The sequence below is a fragment of the Clytia hemisphaerica genome, unplaced genomic scaffold, assembly GCF_902728285.1.
Source record: "Clytia hemisphaerica strain Z4C2 unplaced genomic scaffold, Clytia hemisphaerica genome assembly, whole genome shotgun sequence".
Classification (NCBI taxonomy): domain Eukaryota; kingdom Metazoa; phylum Cnidaria; class Hydrozoa; order Leptothecata; family Clytiidae; genus Clytia; species Clytia hemisphaerica.
In genome coordinates this window covers 430,086-440,652 of record NW_027104184.1, presented here as the reverse complement: position 1 = coordinate 440,652, position 10,567 = coordinate 430,086, and the positions used below count along the sequence as shown (strand labels likewise).

General features: G+C 33.4%; 1 protein-coding gene across 2 annotated transcripts in view; it reads left to right on the top strand.

Moving 5' to 3' along the window:
• The first annotated feature begins 4,007 nt into the window (after positions 1–4,007).
• Positions 4,008–10,567, top strand: part of LOC136814780 (dynein axonemal heavy chain 1-like) — a 120,376-nt gene continuing 113,816 nt past the window's right edge. For both annotated transcript variants that reach the window (XM_067071204.1, XM_067071203.1), the window contains exons 1-9: positions 4,008–4,253; positions 7,218–7,281; positions 7,832–7,905; positions 8,117–8,205; positions 8,374–8,630; positions 8,773–9,010; positions 9,244–9,360; positions 9,708–9,865; positions 10,126–10,340. In XM_067071204.1, coding sequence (XP_066927305.1) covers positions 4,080–4,253; positions 7,218–7,281; positions 7,832–7,905; positions 8,117–8,205; positions 8,374–8,630; positions 8,773–9,010; positions 9,244–9,360; positions 9,708–9,865; positions 10,126–10,340 — 1,386 coding nt within the window. In that variant the 5' untranslated portion in view covers positions 4,008–4,079. The remainder of the gene's footprint in view (positions 4,254–7,217; positions 7,282–7,831; positions 7,906–8,116; positions 8,206–8,373; positions 8,631–8,772; positions 9,011–9,243; positions 9,361–9,707; positions 9,866–10,125; positions 10,341–10,567) is intronic.

Below are 10,567 nucleotides of genomic sequence, written 5' to 3'. Positions count from 1 at the left end.
TGCCTTCGACTTCTCGAAGGTTTATTTACATCCCCTTGGTTGTATCAACTAAAGATCTATATCTCAAACAAAATCAAGATATTGAGAGGGTATTTTAAAAAAGCTGTGCGACCACGAAACTCTCTCTATTTTGTTTTTAACACAGGGAATGAGAGAGCATTCTATTCAATATACTTTCTGCCGTATTAGCGTAGAAATTGCACTCCAACGTAGATAAAAGATAAGGTAGATAATTATAGGAGGACAGCCGTATGAAAAAGAAAGTGAGTATATAGCAACAGCATTAAATATTACTTTTTCTTAATGGCAAAAGGAAAGACTTCCATTATTTTCTCAATGTGATCAGATTGGTTTTCTTCTTTAAGATCTTCATTGTAGAATTGCTTCGTAAACTTTTAGATTCTCAGAATTAGATGCGGGAGATTTGGCAGAATTTTCTTCACGCGGGAGAAATCGTTGACATGCGGGAGTCTCCCGCTCAATGCGGGAGAGTTGACAGCTATGGATTGGGTTCGATTGCGTTCGATTGATTCGATTACGTTCGATTGATATTCGATTATGTTCGATTGATATTCGATTATGTTCGATTGATATTCGATTACGTTCGATTGATATTCAATTACGTTCGACTGCGTTCGACGGGTGGTCGATTAAATTAGATTCCAATTTACCTCAATTCCTTTCAATTTCGTGCGCCTCTTATTAGGGAGGTTAAGTATCGATACGATAGATAAATTTGACACACAACCTGCAGTAAACATGTGGGCCTGCAGTGCATGATCTGCATTTTCTAGAATCCAGGCTAAAATTATTCATATCATCTCGTTTAACTCTTCAAATGTTAATCAACAGAATCAATTAGTCGAACCAACCGAACGTAGTTGAATCAATCGAATCAATCGAACACAATCGAATCCAGGCACTAATCGAACGCAATCGAATCAATCGCGAAAATCGCGGTAATATTCGATTGGCATTCGATTGCGTTCGGCAATCGAATTTCAATCATTCAATTGCGTTCGATTGCATTCAATTGATTCGGCGTTCGATTCGTTCGATTGACATCGTCTGGGCATGTACCTCAAAATGACACAGTACCTCAAAATGTATAAAGTTAAAAAATGCGTTATTTCAGAGTTATAAACGACCCTCATGGTCGTTTTCCCACATGGCCCGCAGAATTCTCGGGCCTCTTCGGGTCATGTTCGGGCCAAGAGACCCTATCATTCTTTTGGCCCGAGCATGAACATGACCCGAGTCATTCGGGCCGCTCGAGCCATGTTCAGGCCTCCTTTTTCATAACACTTTTTGGCTGGTCCATTGAGTCTAATCTAAGTACGGAGAAGGGGCGAAGTACTGAATCCTATAAATCTTTCTCTTATAGATTAACGATGAGTTCAATTGATTGCGGAAGAGCAGATTAAAGATGAAAAATTAGACAGCGCGTCACTAAGATTTCTAGCGATTTAATTGGTAAAATCAAAAGACGTCGAGGTGCGATAGACGGTATCCTGTCTTCTCGCATTCGATTGAGAAAAATTGAAGACATTACAGTGACGAATCTTTTTCGAATGCTTTGATCTAGATTCTAATCGTTATCAAATCGTTTCAAATCGAATCCGTTACTATAATGGGTGCCAGCAGCCTAGTAAACTCCTAAGTTAGGTACCGTATTTCCTCAACTAAGCGCCGCGGGCGCTTTTAAAATTTTCGTAACTTTAGGTGCTGCGCTCTTTAGAGGGTGGCGCTCTTTTCAAGTTTTTTATTTCCTACCTTTTAAAGACTCAAGAAATCAAGAAACAACCCATGCCATGAAATTGACAACTGTCCTTTTGATTTTTAGACATTATCTTCCACTAAAGAACATTCTTATTTTAGAATTAGATGTGGAAGAGTTTATTAACAAGAAAACTATAGAATTCTGTTCTTTATCTTTTTTCTAAAAAGCGCCCCCTTCAGAGGTGCGGCGCTCTTAAAATTTTTGAGGTTTTAGGGGCGGCGCTCATTAGAGGGCGGCGCTAAAAAGAGGAAAAACGGTATCTAGAACCGAGATTTAATTTTAATTTCGCACAGATGTAAAATAATGAAATGAGTATTTCGGGTAGAGTTTGATTCCCTTGGACACGCTTCAGTTTAAAACCAGGACCAGTTTACTAGCAAATATTTCCACCCTAAGTATATTTATAAAACTATGTTTTCATACCAAATAAGACATTTAATATTTATATGAATTTAAACATTCATATTATTTAATATAATTAAAAGAGAAAACCAATTTTTTCTCAAAGAAAATGTTAAAAAAATTCAGTCCTGAAATTACACGCCTGTATAAATCATGTTTTTAAAAATTGGCCCGAGTGTGGCCCGTGCGTGGCCCCGAACCGCCGGAATTCTCGGGCCAGCTCGGGCCATACTCAGGCCATACTTGGGCTTTACGCGAATTCCAATAAAAGTTTTGGCCCGAGAATTCTCGGGCCATGTCGAGGGTCGTGTTACTAATCATCTTTTTGAAAAAGTATACATATATTATGTAAGCCAACAACTTCCTCATTTTGTCCCAATTGTTTTTGTAGGTTCCATTTCCTACCAAGGAGCCCAATATCCATCCAATAATCTTAAATTCACTTTAATTGTCCTTTGACTTTCAAAAAATAATATTTAAAAACCAAGAATTTATGTTATTTACAAAAAACAAAAAGTTCAATTCGCGCAATTTGTGTGTCACACAATCTTTCTCTGCCGCTCGTAATAATTATGCATTGCCAAATTTGGTTCTCCATTGTCAACTCAGGATCAATGGTGAGGTCACCTAAGAACAAAAAAGAAAGGATTTCGTCAGTTTTATGCATATATTAATCAGTATATAGACCTAATTCTTCATACAAAAATTACAAGAAACGCATATTTAGACTTTGTACCCTATGCTGCACGCAAGCACTTAAGCTAAAGTCCTGCAAAAGCGGGACAAAAATCAGTTTTTTGTTTGCAAAAAAATGCCACAGAAGAATTCTTCAAATTTACTCAGTATGTGAATAGGGCAGTAAAAAATACAACTTTTCTTTTTTTGCCAAAGGTCTAGCAATGAAAATAAAGGGATAATGATAATTGAATATTGCTTGAAAAAATGATTGACAGATTAAAGCAGACGTTCTGCAAGCGTTCTTGGCTTAATCCTAGGACTGCGCTAAATTGGCAGACTTAGCTGTGACAGATCATTTTGATGGAAGTTGTTGGAATGTTTACAAGACTCTTGACAGAAAATCTTTTGTTTTATTGTCAATGAAGACAGTGCCGTTATTAATTTTGACATATTGATGTTTGTAAGTGCACTTCATAGTTTTGATTCCCATTATAAAGAATCATATTCTGGTTTTCATGTTATTAGATGCTACTTTAGAGCTAGCCTGTTAATTAGCAAGATTCTATTAGCCGTGCGAATGCACTTTTCGTAGTCAGAATACCTTTTTTTACTCGCGAGATTGATGGTAATTTTTCATCTTCGTTATTTTTGGAATGAAGCACAACTGAAAAAAAAAGAAACTTCAGAGCGTATTTCCAGTGAGTAAACGATTCTAACAATTGAATTTTTATTATCAAGGAAGCCCTGACTGACTGTAGTTTTGTGTAATGCTGACATACCTTGTCTTATTCTGTCATAGCAATATCTGGTCTTTTAAAAATATTTATAGATAAAATATCTTCAAAATAAGCTGTTTAAAAAAATCACTCTAATTTTGGACATTTCAGACCATCCATTGAGGCTTCTTATCTAATTAGATATTTTAGGAGAAAACATTTTTCCTACCTTTTCGTATCCCAGAATCTTAATTTGTATATAATTTTATAAAACTAAATTTTTCTAGATATGTTGAAAACCAAAGTTATTTCAAACTTAAATAAGAAAATAAAAGGTCATTTATTAGAATTGGTTACAAACTTACAAAGCTCAAAGTGCGATTCAACTTTTAATAAAGCCTAGATTTCTTTGTGGTAAACTTTTTTTTAATAGAAAATTTTATCACTGAACAGTACAATCAAGATAAAATGAAAACAAATAGAAAGTAACATAAAAAGAAGAAATGGCAAGTCAGACAAAATATACTAGTCGTAAAGGCTTTCGTTTGTCTCATGCAAGCATTGAAGCAGAAGAACCTCGATACAGTCCAACTCCTCCAAGAAGTGCTACTTTAAGTCAACGAGGATATTATTCAGATATTCCAGTGAAAGATGAAGCTGAAGAAGAAATAATAGAGGTTTGTCTAATTGTTTTAAATGTAATGTATTCCTATTTGAATTTAGACATTCCTATTAGATTGACATAAAAAAGATGACATATTATAAAAGATATGCACATAGAAAGGTGCCATTGGTGCTGAAAGGAGGTTGATTATGTTACTCACCCACTCAGTCCACTATTTTGACATTCAAAACATTTATGAGTGCTCAGTGTCTGGCAATAAATGCAGGCGATAAAGGCTTATCTATGTATTTTGTTTGTTTACAGAGTTAAACTCTTGTGGTTACAGTTTTTGGACCTACCCCGGTGGGGTGGAGGTCCTATAAATTCACCTCTGTCCGTCCGTCTGTCCGTTCGTTACCAGCTTTTCTCGAGATTGAATCATAGGAATCATTTGATTTTTGGTACAAAGGTGCAAAACGGTGGTGGCCAAAATGTGACGGAGCCCGATTTTCGAATACAAATTTTTTTGGGCAAATTTGGGCCAAAAAACGGCTAAAAAACGGGTTTTTTGGACTTTGTGAAAAATTGGATCATTAATTTTTTCTGATTTTTTGCATGAAAGTAGGGTACCATCATAGGTAAAAGATGGCTCAAGTAGATTTTTGCAAAAAAATTTATTTGACTTAAAAAACGCTTATCTATAAGAATCACTATTAATAAGCATACATCAATGTTCTTAGTCAAATTACCCAATTTCTTTATGAGATAGATGTTTTTTTTGCTCATGAGGGCTTACTTTTGAAGCATATGTGTGTTTAGACATGAAATTTTGGTTGCTTGGCGTGTTTTTACAGAAAAACTGGCCAAGTTCAATATTTTTTTATAAGCACAATATCAATTACTTAGGTATTAGCTTTTCTCGAGATTGGCTCTTTTATTCTTTAAGACTTTTTGCACAAAGATGCATAACTATAAACCCTCGAATGTGACGGAGCCCAACTATCAAAAAAAAAAAATGTTTTTGTGCAAATTTGGGCCAAATAACGGCTAAAAAGCGGGCTTTTTGGACTTTATGAAAAATTGGATCATTAATTTTTTCTGATTTTTTGCATGAAAGTAGGGTACCATCATAGGTAAAAGATGGCTCAAGCAGATTTTTGCAAAAAAATTTATTTGACTTAAAAAACGCTTATCTATAAGAATCACTATTAATAAGCATACATCAATGTTCTTAGTCAAATTACCCAATTTCTTTATGAGATAGATGTTTTTTTTGCTCATGAGGGCTTACTTTTGAAGCATATGTGTGTTTAGACATGAAATTTTGGTTGCTTGGCGTGTTTTTACAGAAAAACTGGCCAAGTTCAATATTTTTTTATAAGCACAATATCAATTACTTAGGTATTAGCTTTTCTCGAGATTGGATAACTATAAACCCTTGAATGTGACGGAGCCCAACTATCAAAAAAAAAAAATGTTTTTGTGCAAATTTGGGCCAAATAACGGCTAAAAAGCGGGCTTTTTGGACTTTGTAAAAAATTGGATCATTGATTTTTTCTGATTTTTTGCATGGAAGTAGGGTACCATCATAGGTAAAAGATGGCTTAGGGAGATTTTTGCAAAAAAAATTTGCTGGCTCAAAAAACGCATTTTTATATATAAGAATCACTATTAATAGGCATACATTAATGTTCTTAGTCAAATTACTCAATTTTTTTATGAGATAGATGTTTTTTTTGCTCACGAGGGCTTATTTTTGAAGCATATGTGTGTTTAGACAACATGTGTTTAAACTGGCAAAATTCGATATTTTTTTATAAGCACATTATCAATTACTTAGGTATTAGCTTTCCTCGAGATTGGCTCTTTCATTCTTTATGATTTTTTGCACAAAGATGCATAACTATAAACCCTCGAATGTGACTGAGCCCGATTTTCGAAAAAAAAATGTTTTTGGGCAAATTTGGGCCAAAAAACGGCTAAAAAAATGGTTTTTTGGACATTGTGAAATATTGGATCGTTGTTTTTTTCTGATTTTTTGCAAAAAAACTTTTCAGCTCAAAAAACGCATCTTTATCTATAAGAATCACTATTAATAAGCATACATCAATGCTCTTAGCCAAATTACTCAATTTTTTGATGAGATAGATGTCTTTTTATGCTCACGAAGTCTTGAATATAAAAGAATATTTCAAGAGCATGAAATTTTGGTTTCTAAACGTTTTTTTTTTATAAGAGCCAAACGACTAATTTTAATAAATCGTCACTATTTGTGTTCTGAATGATTGTTTCACGTTCATGCTCACGTAGATATCAATTATATATGTGTTAAATGCAAAACCAGGTAGGTCCATAAAAGTATCACTTGTTTTAAATAAAAAAAAGGATAAACTTTTTGAATTTTTGAATTTAACAATGTTTATTCCCATTTATTGAGGCTATAACATAAGAGTTTGAGCCTGTCTGAGCCTCTTTTTTAATGTCTACAAAATCTTTAAAATTTCTAACCTAGCTGGTATCTGAACCAACAACCGATCTGAACCAGCCACCCCTCCATTTGTATACTCATTTTAAATTTGATTTCTGAGAATTGGAAAAATTACTGCAAACAAAGGAAGAACTTCAATCTCAATGCTGTTATTTCAATTGCTTAAACAAAGAGCTCAAAAAAGCACAGATGACACCTTTCTATAGAATGTCTCAATGATAATGGGAGATGGTGTTATGTGCAAAGGATAAGTCTGCATACTTTTTGGCTTCAATGAGGGAAGCATAGCATCCTAATTGGAGTAATCCCCTAAGATTAATTTCTATATATTAGCAAAGACAAGTGTGCACTATTCATAAACAGACGTTTCTTTGATAATCTATGAGATTTTCTTGTAAACGTAATCAGTCTGTATATATGTAACCAAATTCTTTGTTTATGCCAATTTCTACTCCAGGTGAATAAATTAGTTTGTTTTACTGTGTTTTTACCTATTTGCTGATTTCTGTGTCCTGTTCAATGTTCATTTTAACTCATTTCTTGTCTTAGAATGGAGCCAAAAAGACCCCAAGCACTACTTGGCTTGCAAATCATGAAAAACATACACCTAAAGGTTGGTAAATTTTGATGTTTTTTGTTTGAAAATGAATTCTGGATTATTCAAATCTTGATTAGGCATAAAGAATTGTTGATCTTACTTATCAGCCAACTTGAATTATTGAAAAAGATATAAAGACGAGGCCAATTTAATTACTTGTTTTACGGGCCAAGCTACTCAAAAAAGAGGGTTGGTCGGTCAGCGAAAAAATAAAAATAAAAGTACAATTTCAACTATAAAATCTCCTAAAAAGACAGCAAAAACTACTACTACTCTTGACAAAAATGTGAAATATGGATATAAAAGGATATAAAAAGACCCAAAAAGGTAGAATTCATGGATAAGATGAAAAATTGAACCTAAAATTCTTTAAAGCCTTGGAAAAACTACCAAAGTTTTGAAAGTTTGGGAGTCTGTAAAGCAATTAAAATAGATTTTATTTTTATTTTTATTTTGGAATTTCAGGATCAGTCGTACCCGTAAAACAACTAATCAATTTGGTCTTGCCTAATATAAAATAATAGATAAAAAAGTGTCTTTGAAATATGAAATTTAATATTTACAGTTACCACTTTCCAAAATAATTGTTATGAAGAAAATATTGTATATGGTCCATCTACTGCCCCAACAGCTGTATCTGTAAGTTTCATTCTTGTTTATCCTTCGTTTCTGGGTTTGTAATGATTCACAGCAACCACTTATTTTTTTAATATTCTTGTAAGTCCTTATAACTTTAAAATTCACTGAATTTGTATCACTAAGTGCTATAACTCTTTTAGTGTTACCCATTGCAGTTAAAATCTACTTATTTTGTCAAATTATTTCATTTTGATTGAATTTTTTTTTTCAGGAATTCCCAAATGGTTCTTGGAAACCAAAGGTTCAGCTTCCCTTCCGTACACAACCAGGACAAATGCCACGTAAAATTGAAGTTGAAAGGTTTGAAATTGATTTTTAGCTATCAATTTCAGAATCCTTGCAATGTGTGCAATAAATTTTTCTTTTTCTTTATTGATTTTGACATTTTGTGAAAATTGAGACCTTTATTTAGGGATTAACACTAGTCTTATATATTTGATATCCTATTTATATCTTCTTTATTTCTAGGAGAAAGCGGAAATTCCTAAAACAGAATTTGGAAGATTTGTTGGCAAAAGAGGGTATTAAAAACACGCAACTTATACCAAAAACTAGCATCAACATGAGAGTTGTGGTGAAGCCTGGTGATGGCTCACCCTTCCCTTGCTTTCTTCCACTGGAAATATTTGATAATACTGAATATGATTGTAGAACACCTGAAGATTGGTTGGCACTTGGTGGGAAAAGTAAAAAGCCAGTGCCTGGAAAGGCATTACTACCAAGTGGTAAGATTAAAATATCTAATGACATTATTATTAAATTAGTTGAAAGAACCTGATGTTTCAAAAGCCTCTCACACACATTTTGCCTTCCTTGTTTAACTCAAGTTTATTTGCTAGCCTTTATAGTGTAATGATCATCTTTTAGGTATCGTCCAAAATGGTGTTAGGTTTTTTGACTGGGTCAGTGTTGGTGTTATAAGTCATGAAGCTGTCAGCAAATATTATGTAGTCAAGGTTACTGATATGGATTGGACAGGTCAAAAGAATACAGTTTATGCTGTGCCAAGAATCAGGCTACATTTCATGGCTGAAGATCCTAACATTTTTGTTGCTCGTGTAAAAGAAGCCTTTGAATTACGGAAAAAGACAGAGGCTTTGCTCAGGTATCAGCTTATTTTGTCACTGCTATCTTTGTATTACTTTGAAACACAGTAAGAGACATTCCCATTTCAAGGTCTAATCATTTATTACATATATTCAAAATATTTCTGTTTTGCGCTTGTATTTGCTATAACTGTCATCATTACCAACGATCTATTAAAGATTGATTTTCCCCAGAAAAACGAATTCTTCTTTTACATTTTTATGGAATACCCACATATTTTTTTCTAAACAGATACAACCTGTACTTGGATTGTATGCCAACAGATAATGTGGAAAGTATTGATGACAAATCATTGAACCGTATTGTAAAATGGGCACAAGGCCCCAAATCTTTAAGCAATGATGCAAGGTATCTTTAGTGCTTCTAACTTACAAAAAGCTCTAAACCAATGTTGATATAATGACCATAACGTTCTTAAAACCTTATATTATGACGTGGTTTTGATTCAATCTGCCATAAGGCTTGTATCATTTTAGAAATGTAATTATAACTACTTTTCTCACTTTTCTCGCAAATCGATTTGCACATTTTAGTTTTTTTATTCCTTTGGAGAAAACAAATATGCAAAGTCTCATCTAATTTCTTTTCTGTCTTGCTAGATAATATTGATTACATGTTGATACTGAACATCTCAACTAAAATGTTCACCAATAATGGTTGGTTTTTTAATACATCACTTTCATATTTCATTTTAGATTGATTTTACATGCTGAAAAGTTGTGCAAAGAGGTTACTTTAGATTTTCAAAGATCAATGAACAAAATTGTGTTTGACAAAGTGATGACAGAAAACCCAGAACGTTTTCCATTTGTGACCATTGAAGAAAAAGTATCTCAAAGAGTTCCAGAAAGAGGTGAATAAATCTGTAATATGTCCTGTCCGTCTGTTGAAAATTGCCTGTTTGAAAACTTCTATTTGCATAATATATGGAGTAGGTTTAGACACGACGGATTAGAGAAGTATTATTGTGTAAGTTAAGAAAACTCATATGTACGCAAGTATTGGAACAGATTTGACAAATTTATAAAATATAAAGCACCTATTGAAAGCCTTCATCGTGAATGGATCATATTTAAAGCACAATATAATATTACATATTTTCCAATTTTCTAGGTTTCCACTCAGATGTTCCTTCATACAATTTTGAGAAGAAATTTTACAATTTCTCCTTTAAATCACTGATGACAATTCCTGATGTTTTCAATGCAATATCACGTGTCAAAGCAGAATGCAATAAAGTGTCAGCCATGTTGTTATTTCATGTGCCAATCACTAAGAGTATGAGGCTTGAAGAATTTGAACAGGTTCAAGGCCAAGCTACATCTCAGGTATGTAGTTCAGAAGGTCAAGGTTTGGAGCTTCAAACCAGGGTGTTGGTATAGCATATTATTCTGCGTTTTTAGGAAAACAAGGTAAAAATATGTTTTTTTTTAAGATAAGCACCTCTTAATTTTTAACTCAATTTTGGAATCTTCTGTCAAACATCCCTTCAAATTAGTGACTTAAAAATATTTTAAAATGTAATAGGCAGTTTTTCGAACTCTTAAAATATGAA